General features: G+C 43.2%; 1 protein-coding gene across 2 annotated transcripts in view; it reads right to left on the bottom strand.

Moving 5' to 3' along the window:
* Positions 1-1,189: 1,189 nt before the first annotated feature.
* The window catches only part of KCTD7 (potassium channel tetramerization domain containing 7), a 37,046-nt gene continuing 18,419 nt past the window's right edge, over positions 1,190-19,816 (bottom strand). For both annotated transcript variants that reach the window (XM_040336769.1, XM_040336770.1), the window contains exons 3-4: positions 6,662-6,840; positions 1,190-1,797 (exon numbers count right to left, since the gene is read on the bottom strand). In XM_040336769.1, the coding sequence (XP_040192703.1) occupies positions 1,427-1,797; positions 6,662-6,840 (550 nt within the window). In that variant the 3' untranslated portion in view covers positions 1,190-1,426. The remainder of the gene's footprint in view (positions 1,798-6,661; positions 6,841-19,816) is intronic.

Genomic DNA, 19,816 nt, shown 5'->3' with positions numbered 1-19,816 from the left:
AACGTTTTTAAAAACGTCATTTATAATGATCGTGTGTGGGCTTCACAGCGTTTTTCATGTTCATTTTTCGGATTGTAAAAAATTATCGTGTGTGGGCTAAAACAACGTTTTAAACCCGCGCATGCCCAGAAGCAAGTTATGAGACGGGAGCGCTCGTTCTGGTAAAACTACCGTTCATAATGGTGTAAGCACATTCATCACGCTGTAACAGACAGAAAAGCGCGTATCGTCTTTTACTAACAAGGAATCAGCTAAAAGCAGCCCAAAGGCGAATAGAACTTCCCCTTTAGAGTGCCGTCGTACGTGTTGTACGTCACCGCGCTTTGTTCATCATTTTTCAAAAACGATGGTGTGTGGGCAACATCGTTTTTAATGATGAAGTTGGAAAAACTTCGTTTTTTGGACATGCTGAAAAACAACATTTTTTTTCATGCAGAAAAACGATCGTGTGTACGCGGCATTAGAATTTGTAGCCATGTGTGGATCTCTGACTTTTATTACTGCACCAAATGATTAAATATATAGAGCGCAAGCCCATTTTCTCTGGTTTGCAAATGCCTCTATAGATCCTAAGTGCCTCCTAATATACTTGATGTCATTATATGCTGAAACATTATTAAATACATTATATGGTACATACTAAAAATAAGGAACCAGCCTAAAACAGCTGGACAACGAATTACACCACTAAATGATTCTTACAAATTTGTCTCTAATATATATACAAAATTAAAGATTTTTTTTCATACTAAACAATTAGTATTTGTGATTTTAGTGCAAACAAACTTTTAACTTGCCCAGTAAGAGCCGGTTCACACAGGGGCAACACGACTCTGGCCGCGACTTTGCAAGGCGACCTGGACACGACCTGAGCACGCACCACAGCGCGACTTGGGGCGACTTACAAGGTAACTTCAAGTCGCCCCCAGGACAGGCGACTTTCCAGTGGCCAATCAAACAACAATCAGCTCTGTGGGAGGGAGGCGTTTGCCTGAGAAAACAATTTTCTCTTCCTGTATTGTTGCTTCAGCTAAGACACGATCCGACTTTGGAGACGACTTCCATTGAAATCAATGGGTACAAGTTGCCTACAAGTTGCCTAAAAGTCGGATTGAAGTAGTACAGGAACCTTTTCTGAAGTCGGAGCGACTTCAGTAGTGTGCATTAAGACGGCTCCATTCACTTCCATTGATTTTCTCAAGAGCGCGACTTGGGGCAACTTCAAGTCGGATCCCAAGTCGCCCCTGTGTGAACCGGCTCTAACTCTGGAGAAGGCATCACTACAGCTCTTGTACTGTATGGAGTTTTTAGTACACTTTAAATATTGGTATACATGGTTAACAGTCTGTGAGTCACACTTGCAGTGCATTTCAAAAGTTATTTGGTCCAAGGTGCAGTTTGGTCTTCACGCCATAATTGCAGCATCTCACCACCAAGTGATCTTGAATTCATAGATTGGACGTTTGCAGTAATAGTGATTAACAAGGTGCTTGTCACACACTCCAATGCATTGGTGTTCGACGGTGATGCCCCTCTCAGACAGGTCACTAACTATACAGTGCAGAAGATCATATACATCTGCCACTGCTTCCCAAGGACCAAAAGACACATCTACCTCGCAGTGGTGCTCAAAGTGCTCATTCTCACTCCTCTCAAATCGTAGTGTATTAAATTGAGGGCACTCATAAGGGGTAATAGGCATCTCTTCCTTGAAGACACAGACCTTCAGCTTAGCAAATCGTGCCTTTCTCTGGATAGCACGCAGCTTTCCAATTTCAATGATGCGCTCCAAGTGATCTTTAAAAGAAAAGTTTTAGAAACATTTAAATCCAATCAAAATACTCTGATTTTCAAATTCTAAAACATGGCTTTGAGATACTCAACCTTCATTACACTTCTTAAATAAAGCCTACATCAATACATGTTTCACGCTGATCAACACATCTTCTTTATTTGTACAAGTGAAAACAATTCTCTTTTCAAGGGATTGACATTAATCAAATATAACTTTACAACCCTTCAAGTTAGTGTTTAATGCCGCGTACACACAATCGGAATTTCCAACAAGAAATGTGAGCTTTTGGTCGGAAATGTTCTGTCGGAAAAACAGCATAAATTTGAGAGTTGGTTCTCAAATTTTCCAACGGCAAAAGTTCTTGTCGGAAATTCTTGCCGGCAGCACGCGCACGACCCACAGCTGTGCATAATAAAGGGGACGTACCTGTACCCCATTTTTGGGGGATATTTATTATAGCAAAAAGTAGAAAATAAATAAGTGATGGTGTCTATGCTGTGTGACTCAAAGAGTAAAAGGACAGTGTGACTGATAAGCACACAGAAAGTGTAAAAACACAGTGAGAATGTGAACTACACAATAATGAGTGAACCTCGCAATAGATAAGGTAGGTGATTTTCAGCAAACATAAAATATAAATAAAAACAACATTTAGAAACCAAGTGACATAAATCAAACGTGATAAAGTAATGACAAAGTGTAAGTGTGAAAAACAAATGGTTTGACAAGAGAACACACTAAATGATAGGCAAAAAGTCTCTATGTGTGAAAGTCAATGATTTGACAAGAGAACACACTAAATAATGAGCAAAGAGTCTCTATATGGTGATCCCAAAACCAGGCACAAGTGTTGAAATGGGGAATAGCTTCAGTACAAACACCTCTTGTGTCTCCTAGCAGCTCACCTCACAGCTGTTGCACAGTCAGCCCAAAAATCCTCATATGTACACTCACTGGAAATAGACTCGTGTGTGGCTAAAAGACTCAGAGCCAGATATTGCATATGGAAAGAACAACAAAGGGATATATAGTGTAATTCTGTGAGAGCCAGAACTGAGGTAAATAAATCACACAGCAATGCACTCACTCAAGGGACAATATTAATGGACGTATCTCCGACGAACACCGAGTTCGTAAATACTCCTGTGTGTCTCTTCCTGTTTCTCCTAGCCTCCCAGTAGCGTCAAATAAGTTGCTCAAAGGATGGTGGAAAAATAAAAAGAAGGAAGGCTCATCACATAACCTCGTTGAAGGAATGTACTTAATGATAAAAAACACAGTAACACTCATATATAAACGAATCTGCGGTTGAATACATCCATGAGCGGTGAGCTCGTCTCCTTCCGTCAGAAAGTGTTTGATCTAATGCTCCAATCCCGACGCGTATCGTCACATCACGTGACTTCATCAGGGGATAACACTAGATACAATCAATAGACTTAAATAGTCTGCTAAATTGGACGCCTGTCTGCCATTTTCTTGACGCCCGCTGTATCTCGATATGTAACCTGGCAACACAGTGTGACCTCCATCATTTTGCCTGAGTCTGAAGATAGTATTATGCCTACATCTGATGAATGACAGAGTGCACGCAGGGCTGTGGGCCACAGAACGGGCAAAACAGGATAGATTACCTTTGAGGCACAGATGCCAGTAGGGCTGACAGCCTGACGCAACAAAAATATATATAAAATGTATAAAAAACGTATCTCAGATGAAAACAAGGATAGGATGGAGAAAACCGTGGCAGTACTGGGTAACCTAGCAATAGAAGGGGAATGGGGGAACATTGTATAAATGGCCAATGCGGAAAAAACACACTCAGATAAATTAAAATTGAGAATTGGCTTTCACACATAGAGATTTTTTGCCTTTCATTTAGTGTGTTCTCTTGTCAAACTATTTGGTTTTCACACTTACACTTTGTCATTATTTTATTACGTTTGATTTATGTCACTTGGTTTCTAAATGTTGTTTTTATTTATATTTTATGTTTGCTGAATATTTTTTGATGTTCTTGGATCACCTACCTTATCTATTGCGAGGTTCACTCATTATTGTGTAGTTCACATTCTCACTGTGTTTTTACACTTTCTGTGTGCTTATCAGTCACACTGTCCTTTTACTCTTTGAGTCACACAGCGCAGACACCATCACTTATTCATTGACACACATTTTCTGTTAGGACAGATCATCAGGTGTCTGCAGCAGTGCCCCCTAGCTTAGTTCATTGACAGCGCGGGAGACCTTTCTGTAGAAAATATTGAATTTTTTTCCAAATTTTGTTTGGGAGCCACATCGCACGGCCACGCAATTGTCAGTTAAAGCGACGCAGTGCCGAATCGCAAAAAGGAGCCTGGTCCTTTAGCAATAAAATGGTCCGGGGCTTAACCTCTTGATGCTACATAGATGATGGGGGTTGATTTATTAAAACTTGAGAGAACAAAATCTAGTGCAGCTGTGCATGGTAGCCAATTAGCTTCTAACTTCTGCTTGTTCAATTAAAAAAAAAAAAAAAAAAACTGGAAGCTGATTTTGATGCACAGCTGCACCAGACTTAGCACTCTTTGGTTTTAGTAAATCTACCCCAATGTGACTTTAGAAAATAATTAGCTGCACCGATGATGATTTAGGTGTGTTGTACTAAACAGGGTGTGTACTTATCCAGGCAGTTATTTTATGTTTTTTATTTTTGTCATTGTCAGAATTTAAATCACGCAGGGGGGGAAAGATTTACCAAAACTTGTGCACACAGAATCTGGGGCAGCTGTACATAGTTACCAATCAGCTAGCTACGGCATCACTGGCGAGCATAGAGATATACCCAGAACCCTTCCATCTGAGGACAGGCTTGGCCATTCAGACACTGGGACTTGTGGACAGAGACTGGCTTTCTGGGTTGGTAGACTTCATGTAAGTTTTTACCATTGATGTTTCAATAAACCACTTTTAACTATAGAACTTTTAGAGGTTGATATCTACATGCAAGTTTGAAAGACTGTTGTTCTCTTTTATATCCACACGAAATAATACACATGGGTCTAAGCACTTTATAGAACTTCTTGTTGCAGCTCACCAATCAGCTTCTAAATTCGACAATAAAACCTACAAGCTGATTGGTTACTATACACAGCTGCACCTGATTATGTGTGCACCAGTTTTAGTAAATCTCTCCCCCCAGCATGATTAAAATTATGACAATGACTAAAATAAAAAACATAAAATAACTCTCCCATTGTAAAGATAAAAAAAATAAATTTCATTAAATTTTATTTCAATTGATTGTTCTATGACAATAAATCATGAAATCTTGCAGGGGGGTTGTTCAATCACTATTATAGTCGCTGTAAACTTTTAGTTTGTGTAAGGATGAGAGGGTTCTGGGGTTCCAGATTCACTTACTGCTGTTCAGGAATGTATGGGATAGACATTTTATTGAAGGTGCATCAGATATTCACAATGATCCAACTCTTTAACTTTTTGTTGACAAATGACTCTACTGGACCTGAATCAAAAGTGGTAGTTCCATTCATTGTTTTTCAATAAAGAGACTTTTAAAGTAGCTATGGCATCCTATGACCTTGTAAGAAGCAGTTTCTGGACAACTAACAATAGAAAACAAGACAATTTCTTGACTATCAATAGATACAGTCAGACCCCTTTCACACTGGGGCCGCGGCCACGTTAGCACTAAAACGCTGCTCGTTTTTGAAGTGCTTTAGCGATGTTTAAGCGCCGCTTTTCGGCGCAAAGCAGGACACTTTGAACCCCAAAAAGAGATAAAAAACTTCCATGTTGCATCGTTTCTGAAGTGCTTTTCAGGTGCTTCCTGAAGCGCTGCTCATTCATTCCAATGGGCCGGGAGTTTTGGGAATGCTAAATACAGTGCTCCCAAACCCTCCAGAGATGCTGCTTGCAGGACTTTTTGGAATGTCCCGCAAGCACACCGCCCCAGTGTGAAAAGTCACACTTGAGTGAATGGGAGGCGGTTTTCAGGCACTTAGCAGAGGCTATTTCCAGTGCTAAAGTGCCTGAAAACCACCCCAATGTGAAAGGGGTCTAAAACAGTCTACAGTTTGCTGTTACAGATAACTAGCCACTTGTAAGGAAGTACAGACTGGCTGGACAACAAGAAAAGTTGAAGATACACTGTGCTCATGAAAAGAAAGGTGACAGCATCTCTGGAATGTCCCCTGACCACTATATACTCACCTGCTTTCCCTTGCAACCGCTGAGAATACCTGCAAAATCCCACATAGGGAGAAGCAGATCACCTAGTAGTCAAATGGCTGATGATGGTCTTTCTTTAAGGTAAGTACATTTTTTAATATTATGTAAAGGGTATTTTCACCTTGAAAATAAACTTGCATCTCTCCAAAACATAAATATCTATCTTTTTTTTTTGCTTTTTTTGTGCAGTGTAGGGGTTCCAGTCCCGTCCCCTATTTTGAATGACGTGTAGCGCTCCTGGTGCCTCCTGGGATTTGCACATCACATATCATAGTCTTCCATGCATAAAAAGAGGAGGGGAATGGGTCTAGCAGTGAGTCATCAGGAGGCATCTGCTTGAATCCAGAAGATGACATCACAGAAGAAAATGGCAGTGCAGGACCCAATCAGTGACAGAAGAGAAGTGGATCTCAGCAGGGCTACATTGGATCCCCTGGGTGGGTGAGTATCTGAATTGTGCACAACCCAGGTTCAGGTAAACAGGGATATACAAAATATATATATATAATAGGAGGGGGAGAGTGAAGTTCCCCTTCAGGTAGCAAAACGAAAGAAACCAAATTTGATTATGAGCATTTATCATTTCTCTATGAAAGCTCTATATCCTAAATTGTTAGGTTACACATATGTACTGACCTTTGTAGTAAGGCATCAAGTCAAGAAATGCTTGCCTGACTTTCTCTCCAGTAAGTGGTTGCATTTTGTCCAAGAGGTCAAGCAGGGGCCCAACTGAATAGTACTGGGCTTCCTTGTACACCATTTTCACACGTTCTCGAGGAGGAAGTTCTCCGCACCGTAAGAAATTCAGGATGTCACTAATAACACAAGCATTTATTTATAATGGTGAAAAAAAATAGGTTAAATAAAATGAACAATTTTAAGAGAATAATCTGTGTTGATATTTACTGTATGTGCAACAACTTTTTTCACATAATAATACCGCGCTGTGTGACGTGTTTCTGATGTGTTCTTGTTTATTTTGAATAACACTGCAATGTTTATATAAGTGCTACACATTATTATCTTCTGTGCAAAGGAGGCACAGTAAGTACACATGTGCAGGACTTTTTTTTCTAATTTTCTTTCAATTTCATTCAGTTCTCTTGTAGGACATAATGATGTTAAGGAAGATAAGTATCATTTTTATGTGAGCTTGAAACAGGAAAATTGTTATTACTTCCATAAACATTGTTGTTTGTTGAAGAGACCCTTTTATCAAAACTGCAAGCAAAAGCACAGACAAATAAAGTCATTTAAATGCCCAATTGCAAAGTTTTTCCTTTCCATAAAAGATTTTTGTATTCACTTGCAATGTGCCTTTGAACTTGCTAGAATAGGTGACTACTCCAGAAGAATCAATTCCCTAGCACAGCCCCACATCAGGAGGCACTGATGATGCTCCACTGATGGGTGGACCTGTTGGTTGGCATTGATGGGCACCTATAGGCGGCATGGAGAGGTGGCACTGATAGGCAGCACCGATAGGTGCAACTGATGGGCACTAATAGGCTTTGGTATGCAGCACTGATAGGCAGCATTGATAAGTGACACTGATGATGAGGTACTGATAGGCACTGATTGGCAGCACTAATGGGCACTAATAGGTGGCACTGATGGGCAATGATAAATGGCACTGATTAGCAGCACTGGCACTAAGGGGACCGATGTCCCTTTAACAGAAGCTGGGTTAAAGGCTTTCTTGACAGTTCAAGGGGGAAGAAAAGCCAATCACCGGTCTCTGTTTACTTTGTAATCGACTGTCATTGGCTGACAGCCAATCACGTGGAAAGGGCCCGCTGTGATTGGCCCTTTAACTCGATCAGTGATCACCCGAGTACCAAGGAGATCACAGAGCGCGATGCCTGTACGTCCATGTACACCCTCCCAGCAAAGGAAGCCCGCACTGTAGCCTTCTTTCGGCTATAGCGCGGGTACCAAATGGTTAATGTAGCTGCCAGGGGAATACTATACAGTGACAGCTCTGTGTCGCTTGGGGCTGCTGACATCCCATACAAGATAGTGGAGCCTACCAACAGGAATTTTGAATTTCTACACAATGGAGGTTTTGCCTGAAATATATTAAATGCTCATATAATCTTATGGGAAGATTTTTGTTGAAATAAATGATCTGTGGACAGGGTTTTTTTAAATGAGAAATTACCATGTACAGTAATATCTCAGGTTGCGAGTAACGTGGTTTACCAGCGTTTCGCAATACAAGCTATATTGTATTTTTAAATCCTGACTCGATTTTCAAGTGTTATCTCGCAAGACGAGCAAGATTCAAGCCTCTGGGGTATGCAGTACCACATGTGGCCAGAGGTGCGGGGGGCTGGTGAAGCTCGGAGACCACTCAGAGACACTCCATTCCGTGTGTCCCCGGTGCCCCCGCACCTCTGGCCACATGCGGTACTGCATACACCAGCAGTGGCACTGGAATGCATTATCTGAGTTTCCATTGATTCCTATGGGGAAACTCGCTTTGATATACGAGTGCTTTGGTTTACAAGCATGCTTTTGGAACTAATTATGCTCGTAATCGTGGCAAAACCCAACCTCGTTTGGGGTGGCGTTAAGAAATAATAGCATCACAAACGCATCCCGTGTTTTTCCGCGAGAGGTAATAGCATCACAAACGCATCCCACGTTTTTCCGCAATTCTGGAATAGCTGTCAGAATCATGCCATTTCAGTACACTCAGGTGTGAACAGAGCCTTTCATAAACAAATCATATATAGCAACATATAAGGCTCCGTTCACATCTAGGCCTTGCTATTTTACAGGTGTTTTTGCAGCGTTTTGAAGTTCAAAAGGTCACCAATGTAAAAACAATAAAACGCCTGTAATCTGCCAAAAAAGAAGCTCATGTACTTTTTTGAGCGATAGTCCTTTTGCTTTAGGCGACACAACTCTCTGATGTGAACAGGGGCCATTGAAATTTATGGGATTTGTCTTGTTGGGGGTTTTAGAGCAGAAAAACACCCAAAAATGCCTTGATGCGAACGGAGCCTTATGCCGCGTACACACAATAGGAAATTCCGACAACAAAACCGTGGATTTTTTTTCCGACTAAATGTTGGCTCAAACTTATCTTGCATACACACGGTCACACAAATGTTGTCGGAAATTCCGGACGTCAAGAACGCGGTGATGTACAACACTACGAGTCGAGAAAAATTAAGTTCAATGATTCTGAGCATGCGTAGTATTTTTGTGCGTCGGGATTGCATACAGACGATCGGAATTTCCGACAAGAACTTTTGTTGTTGGAAAATTTGAGAACCAGCTCTCAAATTTTTGTTGTCGGAAATTCCGACAGCAAATGTCCGATGGAGCCTACACACAGTCGGAATTTCCGACAAAAAGCTCACAACAAACATTTGTTGTTGGAAATTCCGATCGTGGGTTGGCGGCATTAGAAATAAATGACCACATTGTTTTAAATAACAAAAGGCCTGATTGATTTGTTTCCACCACAAATCTGCATTGATTCACAAGATAAAACCGAATGCACAATTATGTGTGAGAAATGAGAACCATAATCGAATGGCAAGAAAGAGACAGAAGCTGTCATGACTCTTGTGTAGTGTTGCTCACGAATATTCGCATTGCGAATATTCGACTCGAATATAGCATATTCGAGAAATCGCGCTATATTTCGAATTTCGCGGTGAATATTCGCAATTCCGAATATTCGCATTTTTTCAATTTGATTTTTAAAACAGATCACATCCTATCGACGTCTAAAAGCATTGCTGGTATGATTAGAGACCCTGGGCCGAGTAGCTAAGCTGAGGCGATCCTATTATGTTGCCAAATTGAAAAAAAAAAATTGCGATTTTTCGCTATTGCGAATGCGAAAATGATTGCGAATTTTCGATAACTGTGGTAGGAGAACTCTGATTGTCTCTGATGCAAAAGGGGGGGGCTTTGTGTATGTGTATGTGTATGTTATGAATATTTGTATGTTTGATATTATTATTTTTTGTAAGAAGGAAAAAATTGCGCATACCTTAAAAAAGGGGAGAATACAGCAGCAACTCAAAAATGTTATACAACATAAATTAATACAAGACAGAAAATGGAGTCGCTCTACAAGAATAAAAAATATGTCTAGTGACAAGACATGTGGGCAAATTATAAAATAAGCAAGCGCAAATAACTTGTGAAATACACAGTGAAACAAATATATAAAGAAATATAGTCCCAATAATAGAAAAATAATCTTTCATAAAAATGTCTTTGATATGTGAAGTGAAAAAAAGTCCAAAGCATGCAGCATGAACGTGTTCAATCTTTAAGGTGTTTGATTGACAAACGGCTGTGACAGATGGATAGAGTAAAGAATCACCACCAATGCAAAACACTTTTTATTTTCTATTGTAAAATATCAAGAATATTCTGAGCCAATCAGAGTGCTCCTTCCGCATTTGCCGAATATTCGCAATTATTTTGTATTGTAAAATATCACGAATATTCTGAGCCAATCAGAGTGCTCCTACAGCATTTCTCGAAATTGCGCAATAAATATCGCATTCGCATGTTGCGATATTTCGATAAAATATCACGAATATTCTGAGCCAATCAGAGCGCTCCTCCAGCATTTCTCGAAATTGCGCAATAAATATCGCATTCGCATGTTGCGATATTTCGATAAAATATCACGAATATTCTGAGCCAATCAGAGTGCTCCTACCGCAGTTATCAAAAAATCGCAATTATTTTCGCATTCGCAATAGCGAAAAATCGCAATCATTTACTTTCGATAAAATATCACGAATATTCGAATTTAGCGAATATATCTCGAATATTCGAATATATATTCGAGATATATCGCGAAATCGAATATGGCATATTCTGCTCAACACTACTCTTGTGTACGTACCTACCTCAGGACGCCATCAGCATCAGCTGCAAAAGTAAAGCCTGCTCTAAATGCCCCAGAGATTAAGAACTGCTAAAGCAATGTCTACAAGCCCTGGCAAGCCTTCCAACTCCTGTACCTGTGACGAGATCCTTCCTCGCCCAGGTCCTGCTCTCCCGACACTCCTCTGCTACCAGTGAGTCAGCTTGCAGATTGCAACGTCTGATGGTCCAGTCATCCAAGGTTCCGGGGTCCGAACTACAGCTATGTGCCGTTCAGACCCATTAGGAACAAACACCAGGCAGGCTGTATGTAAGTTCCAACAGGACTCTTTATTTTCAATTACACAGCACACTTTTATACAGAATTTGGAACATCCCACTCCCAACAACCGCTTTCCTATTGGTCAATTGTAAAGTATATGCAGTCTTCACTCAGGTCCCCCTTGACCATGCAAATGAGGACTTGAAATTGTCAACAGGGATTGGTCCAATAGCTTGGATAGAAAGACTTGTGTATTGAGACAGAAGCCCCAGGGGGTAATCAATATACACAATAACCCGGTCTACTTAATTACTACCTCTGAGAGGTTACATTGCTTTAGACAATAGAATGCTAATTCAATACAGCTGACAGGAGGCTTCTGACCTTTAGAACAATAAACACATCCATCTAGATTCAATTAACCTTCAATCCATAGTTTTTAGCCAGACGGAGCGTCTCCGACACCCGCTCTTAACCTGCAGAACACAATAAAAGGTATTTCTCTAGCTGGTTCCACTTAGCATTTCAATAACCGATGTCCTTGCATTGAATGTCCCTCTCCTGTGTAACAGATGTCAAGTAGAAACATTTTAATATCTCAAGGTCCATGACATTACTTCCCCTGGGAAACAGTCCAACAGCCGCAGTGGGACCCAAACGGGTCAACTCGAGGATGTTGGAAAAATAGTCTTAAAGTTCCAGGACTGTCTGCTGGGATGACCCATCTGCCTTCCTGTTTTGAGGTCCTGGCCCATAATCGGACGGCAAGAGGCTCACATTCAGTCCTCTCCAAAAGCCCCTGTCCCGGCTAGGTCTGTCACACATCTCCCCCTTTGGCAGGAGACTAACACTGGGAGAGACCCCAATTCCGGTACCCACCCAGTACCCCAGATAACTTGTCCCAAACAGAGCATTACTCACCCAGCCAATCTCTGCCTCTCTCAGAGAACACGCCTGCCGCTGGGGAGAGGCCTGGACTGGCCCTTCTCCCTGGAGTCCTTTCAGCCGCTGGAGAGAAGACAGGGTGGCTGGGCTCAGTTCATCATGCCGTTGGGAATCTGGGCCAACTGGCCACCATTCCTGGGGTATACCAGTGGAGACTGCAGTCCCATCCACTGATGCTAGGTAAAAATCCCCCGGTGCTTGCAAAGCAAAGCCGACATCCTCCTGTCTCAGTGCCGCACCATGTTCTGGGGTTGTGTCCGTGGAGATCGCAGTCCCATCCACTACCACAGGAACCCCCTCTCCTGTTAGTTGAGAGCAGAGGCCTGGGGCACTCTGCTCTGTTGCCAGCTCTTCCGCTGGGTTGCTGTGAGTGGAGACCACAGTCCCATCCACCGATATCCGCTCAAGCTGTAGTCGTGTGCAGCAGCCAGTAGCATCTTGCCCTGCTGCCAGTGATTCAGCTGGGAGTAACAGCTTTACTACCTCAGCTTGTTGCTGGGGAGGGGGGCCAACCGCCCCGGCTCCCTGGAACTCCACAGTTGGTCCCAGTGCTGGGCAGAGATGGCTAGCATTCTGCCCTGTTGCCAGCACTTCTGCTGGGGGTGCATAATCCATAACATCCTCTGAACAGTCCATACACTCTGTAATCTGTGGCTGGGGAGTGATCGCCATCTTCTCACCCTGAGCCTCCGGAACTGCCACAGGGGTGGGGCAGAGGTCTTGATCCCTCTGTCCGGTGACCAGCGCTTCAGCTGGGGAAGTTCCTTGTAACTCCACAAATACTGTCCTTGGTGCTGGGCAGAGCACAGTGAAGTTTGGCCCTGATACCAGCTCTTCTGTTGGAGGCTCCCCAGGTTGTTCTTCCTCAGCAGAAAAGTCTATCAAATCCCCTGTCTCTACAACTGGTGTCTGGGGATAGAGGTTCACCATCTCCTGTCCATGGAACCCAGAAGATGCTATGGGTACTGAGCAGAGGTTAGCAGAGCTCGGCCCTGCGGTCAGCACTTCAGCTTTGGGAATGGCAAGCTCCCGATTTTCCACTGCTGATTCATCAGCCAGGATTTCATCACTGTCAGCTGATATTTCCTCATAGTCCCAGGTAAAGGGAACCTCACCCTGCTGCTGAGCGGAGTCTAGCAGCTGTTTGTAGGCGATTTCCAGTTCCCATTCCTGAGCGGCCAGGAATTCCAAATCTTCCTGTAACCAGTGCACTTCTGGAACATTCAGTCTTCGCTCTCTGTGCTCCATTATTTCCTCCCAACGCCACTCCCGATCGCTCCCAAAGTTGGGATCCCTGGACATCCTCCAATACAACAATCCCAGGCCATCATAGTCAAAGCCTTCCGTGGGGCTGTCATCCGCTGACCACGGGCACTCTTGGACTACATACCACCGGAGGGCTCTGTAGCTCTCGTCCAACCGCATCTCTTCCCGGATCAGCCTGCTTAACTCTGCTGTCCACTCCTGCTTTGGTTGTTCCCCCAATAACAGCATCCGTACTTCATACTGTGACCAGTACCTTACATGGATGGAGGGGAGAGCTTTTCCCTGGTGTCGCTGCTCGCGGGCTAGCGCTTCTTTCCAGAGTTCGCAGCGGATCGAATCAGACCATCCAAGCAGGACCTCCTCTGATACTGGTCCTCTGCGCTGTATCTGCTTCTCTCGCAACCTCCTTCTGAATTCCTCTTCCATGGTTACTGATATCTGTACCTCTCCTCTTCTTTCATTTGGTGCTGCTTCTTTAGGCGTTGTTACCGATCGCCGTATTTCTGCAATTCTCAGCTCCTGTTGCCGCTCTCGTTCTCTCTGTTGTCGCTCTCGTTCTCTCTCATCCTGCCACTGGAGGTCTCTAATGGTATTCTGTATGGCGGTCTCTGATGGGTTCGCACCATATAATGCCAACCGCTGTTGAACTCGCTGCTGGAACAAGTCTTCAACTGACCGGGGTCCTGCATCACCATCCCTCTGATCCATCTCGGCTGGCGCAATGATCAGGGTGGCCTTGTTCTTCCCACCGGTCCCTCCACGGCTCTCAAGCAAGTCTTTTAGCATGGTTCTCCTCCAGGCTGCATAGCTGGTCATTCATGGTGGTGGTTTGGAGTTGTCCCAGTAACTGGAGAGCAAATCCCACCGCTGCCAACCAATGTGACGAGATCCTTCCTCGCCCAGGTCCTGCTCTCCCGACACTCCTCTGCTACCAGTGAGTCAGCTTGCAGATTGCAACGTCTGATGGTCCAGTCATCCAAGGTTCCGGGGTCCGAACTACAGCTATGTGCCGTTCAGACCCATTAGGAACAAACACCAGGCAGGCTGTATGTAAGTTCCAACAGGACTCTTTATTTTCAATTACACAGCACACTTTTATACAGAATTTGGAACATCCCACTCCCAACAACCGCTTTCCTATTGGTCAATTGTAAAGTATATGCAGTCTTCACTCAGGTCCCCCTTGACCATGCAAATGAGGACTTGAAATTGTCAACAGGGATTGGTCCAATAGCTTGGATAGAAAGACTTGTGTATTGAGACAGAAGCCCCAGGGGGTAATCAATATACACAATAACCCGGTCTACTTAATTACTACCTCTGAGAGGTTACATTGCTTTAGACAATAGAATGCTAATTCAATACAGCTGACAGGAGGCTTCTGACCTTTAGAACAATAAACACATCCATCTAGATTCAATTAACCTTCAATCCATAGTTTTTAGCCAGACGGAGCGTCTCCGACACCCGCTCTTAACCTGCAGAACACAATAAAAGGTATTTCTCTAGCTGGTTCCACTTAGCATTTCAATAACCGATGTCCTTGCATTGAATGTCCCTCTCCTGTGTAACAGATGTCAAGTAGAAACATTTTAATATCTCAAGGTCCATGACAGTACCCATGTAACAATTACAATTATCAGGAGACAACTGTATTTTAAATGAATGTTTTAAATGTGAAGGCAACATATTAAAAAACACATTTCATTCATTTCTGCAATACACACACATTTCCCTATGTTTTATCTCTTTAAACACACTGCAAATATGGAAAAATAACTGTTAATATCCCGCCTTCTTTTATGACATGTATGCATGGCTCTGAATTCCAATGCTCTACATACGTCACAAGATTGCACGCAGCACTTGGTATTTGTGACGGATCTCGAATACCCCAGGTGGGCACATCCGCCAGACCTGTGTCTCCTGTCCTTCAAACGCACCCGCAGCCTGCAGATTCGCCATAACCAGCCCTTAACCCCTCAATCACGAGACAATCCACACAGGTGTTGAGGGTTATTTAAATCTGCTAGTACAACTAACATCCCCCCCCCCTCCCACTCTTTAAGACAATTCTGCTGTCCAAAGATGTCCCCTGTGCTCCTTAATCCAGAGTGGGTGCACTCTAATTCAGGAGGTGTGTTGCTGGCCAGATCACCAGGTGAAAACCAAGGGAAAAAAAGCATTAAAACTAATGCAGACACCGCATCTAATGATTGGTATGCTGCAATATATTACATTTTGGGTTTTGGGTTTTAATACCACTTTAACCACTTGCCTATTGGACAATTTTACCCCCTACTGCCCAGGCCAATTTTCAGCTTTAAACACTGTCACACTTTGAAGGACAATTGGGCTGTCATGCAACATTGTACCCATATGAAATTATTATAATCTTTTTTCACACAAATAGATCTTTCTTTTGATGGCATTTAATTACCACTGGGTTTTTAATTTTTTGTTAAACAAATTAAAAAAGATCAAAAATTAAGGAAAAATAACAAAATGTCACTGTTTGTTATAAAATTTTGCAAACAGGTAATTTTTTTCCTTCCCTGATATGTGCTGATGAGGATGCACTGATGGTCACTGATAGGCTGCACTGATGGGCACTGAGAGGTGCCACTGATTGGCACTGAGAGATGGCACTGATGGGCACCAATGAGTTGGTACTGGTGAGCATTGATAAGGCTGGACTCATAGGTGCCACTGATGGGCACTCATAGGCACTGATGGGCACTGATAGGCAGCACTGAAGGGGGCTGATAGGCAGCACTGAAGGGGGCTGATAGGTGGCACTGAAATGTGGCACTGATGGGAAACAATAGGTGGCACTGATGGGCTCTGGTAGGTGGCACTGATGGACACTGATAGGTGGCACAGATAGGTGACACTAATGAGGCTGCACTGATAGGTTCCACTGATGGGCACTGATAGGTGGCACTGATAGTCAGCACTTATGAGCACTGATGAGGAGGCACTGGTGGCACTGATAGGCAGAACTGATGGGAACGGATGGGCGGCACTGATAGGTGACAATGATGAGGAGGCACTGATCAGCAGCTCTGATAGGTACTGATTGGCAGCACTGATGAGCACTCATTGGCAGTACTGGTGGACACTGATTGGCAGCACTGGTGGGCACTGATAGGCAGCACTGGTGGGCATTGTTGGAACTGCACTGATAAGCAGGACACTGATAAGCAGTGCCCTGATTATCAGTGGAGATGTCCCTTTAACACAAGCCATTTATCGGTTCTTTTATCCCCCTCCTCATGCTGTTAGCGTGAGGAACGACGAGCAGATAACCGGCTTGTGTTTACATTGTGATCAGCTGTCATTAGACACAGCTGATCACATGGCAAAGGGCCGCTGTGGTTGGCCCTTTACCCCAATCTGTAATCAGCTGAGTCCAAAGGGCAGCACAATCACAGGAGGATGTCATATGACGCCCTCCTGGCAAATTAAGCCCATGCTGTAGCTGTCTTTCGGCAATAGCATGGGTGGAAAGTGGATAAAGTATAACTAAAGGCAAAACTTTTATGTAGCTTTGAATAGAGCGGGCAGAGATTAGTACACCTGCCAATTTTTATTGCTGTCTTTGCCCCCATTAGGGAGATACATAATTTCTACTTGTTCTGTTTACTGTTATCACCAAAAGTGAAAGTAAGAGAAAATCTTACATTTTAAGGAATAGAGGGGAAATCTTCCAATGGGGGGCATTAATTCCAGAGACCCTGGTGACAACAATGGATTATCTCACTTTGGAGGGATTTCCTCTCACTTCCTGGGGCACAGATGGCCAAAGAATTGACAGAGGTTACTTATAACCCTCCCTTACTTTATCCAAAAAGAAAAAAAGTTTTGCCTATAGTTCTACTTTAACTAAGATATTACGGTAAAAACCATAAATAGTATTTAACAAATTACTCAGCAATTAAGACTTTAATGCCATATAACCATGAACGCATGAAAACAACAACTTTGCCCCTCTCTTGAAACAAGGGGGTGACAAACCACATAAAAAGTGTCACAAGTGCGAAGGGAGTCCAGCTATCTGATGCTCAGACAAGGAAGAGGCACAAACCACAAAACACTCATGAAGGTGGCATGAGAAGTTTTCCTGCAGAAGACAGAAGTTAGGTAAGTGGACCGAAATTCTTAAAGGGACCATGTCAACTGAATACAACCTGGGAGAAGAAAAAAAAGGGGAAGAACAGTGGCCACTACATACTCATTGAGGCGGAGAAGAAAAAAGAAGAGTGGCCACCACAATCCCATGGAGCTGAAGAAGAAAGAAGAGTGGCCACCATAATCCTATGGAGGTGGAAAAGAAAGAAGAAGACTGGCCACCTTAATCCTATGGAGGTGGAGAAGAAAGAAGAGTGGCCACCACAATCCCATGGAGCTGGAGAAGAAAGAAGAAGAGTGGCCACCATAATCCTATGAAGGTGGAGAAGAAAGAAGAGTGGCCACCACAATCCCATGAAGCTGGAGAAGAAAGAAGAACAGTGGTCACCATAATCCTATGGAGGTGGAGAAGAAAGAAGAGTGGCCACCACAATCCCATGAAGCTGGAGAAGAAAGAAGAAGAGTGGTCACCGTAATCCTATGGAGGTGGAGAAGAAAGAAGAGTGGCCACCACAATCCCATGAAGCTGGAGAAGAAAGAAGAAGAGTGGTCACCATAATCCTATGGAGGTGGAGAAGAAAGAAGAGTGGCCACCACAATCCCATGAAGCTGGAGAAGAAAGAAGAGGAGTGGTCACCATAATCCTATGGAGGTGGAGAAGAAAGAAGAAGAGTGGCCACCACAATCCCATGAAGCTGGAGAAGAAAGAAGAAGAGTGGCCACCATAATCCTATGGAGGTGGAGAAGAAAGAAGAAGTGTGGTCACCATAATCCTACGAAGGTGAAGAAGAAAGAAGAAGAGTGGCCACCATAATCCTATGGAGGTGGAGAAGAAAGAAGAAGAGTGGTCACCATAATCCTATGGAGGTGGAGAAGAAAGAAGAAGAGTGGCCATCACAGTCCCATAGAGGTGGGATCAAATAGACTGTTGACCCCTTACTATTTCTGATGCATTACGGAGAACACAGACTCCTCATCTCTCTCCACCTTTCTAATCTCTATAGTTCCTCCTTGTGCAGAGGCAAAGAGCACAGGAATTGATCAGCTCACATGATTTCTGACACAATCAATGGGTATATTTTTAAAATTATTGAACAGATATAACAAAACAATGGGTTATTTAGCAAACCAAAAAAGAGCAAAAAGAAGAATTTCATTGCTGTACTGTACACTTTAATGCTATATATACACAGGGTTTTCTTTTTATTATTTAACCCAGTGGGCTGATCAAAAAAAACTGACAGATCCCTGTACTAACACAGTTAATGTTAGTTAGGTGATTTTCCCTGCTGAGCTACTGTGTTCTAACAGGAGGAGGAAATTCCATGACACTACAAGGTGTCTCCGTGACCTGTTTACTGAGCTAGCAGCTTTCTTTTTATTTTTTATTTTTATCCCAAACGTGTCCTAGTCATGCACATAGAAAATTCTGTCTCCTATCAGTCTGGTGTATGTATGCTGCAGATCATTGATATCCACAGTACACTCAGTACAGAGGCCTCTTCAAAAGGAGACTATCTCATACTTATAGTGTAATCACGTTTGGCACTGCTGAGATCCCACCCTCTAGTTATTATTACCTTTAATGACAGGGGTCTCATGGGTGCTACTCTGCTCTGTCTTTGGAAAACAGGGAATGTTTATCTGCTGGCAACGCTACACACAATATCAGAGTTTATGAGGCTTTACCAATGCATGCGACCAAAGCTGCTGATCACCAAATATGAGGCAAGCAGATATCACAGCAAACTTCCCCAAAATATTTTGCTTGGCAAAACAGTTCTGCCTGATGCTAGTTTTATCAACCCTTAAAGCTAGACATACACGTTTATGGGGAATCAATAGATTCATTCATCCATGCTGTTTAGTGGATGGGGAAATCAATAGATCAAAACACTGGGGTAGATTCAGGTAGGGCTGCGCACTCTTACGGAGGCACAGCGTACCGTTTTAACGCTACGCCTCCGTAAATCACTTGCGCTACGCTTCATTCACGAAAAAAGTAGCTCCGTAATTTGCGCGGGCGCTCCGTAAAACTGGCCGGCGTAAGCGCGCGTAATTTAAATGATCCCGTAGGGGGCGTGGATCATTTAAATTAGGCGCGTTCCCGCACCGCACGTAGTGCGCATGCTTCGTCAGGAAACTTTCCCGACGTGCATTGCGGTAAATGACGTCGCAAGGACGTCATTTGCTTCAATGTGAACGTAAATGGCGTCCAGCACCATTCACGATTCACTTACGCAAACAACGTAATTTTTAAAAATCGCGACGCGGGAACGACGGGTATACTTAGCATTGGCTGCCCCTGCTAATAGCATGAG

Source organism: Rana temporaria, chromosome 2 (genome assembly GCF_905171775.1).
Source record: "Rana temporaria chromosome 2, aRanTem1.1, whole genome shotgun sequence".
Classification (NCBI taxonomy): Eukaryota; Metazoa; Chordata; class Amphibia; order Anura; family Ranidae; genus Rana; species Rana temporaria.
This window is presented reverse-complemented; position numbering and strand designations above follow the sequence as displayed.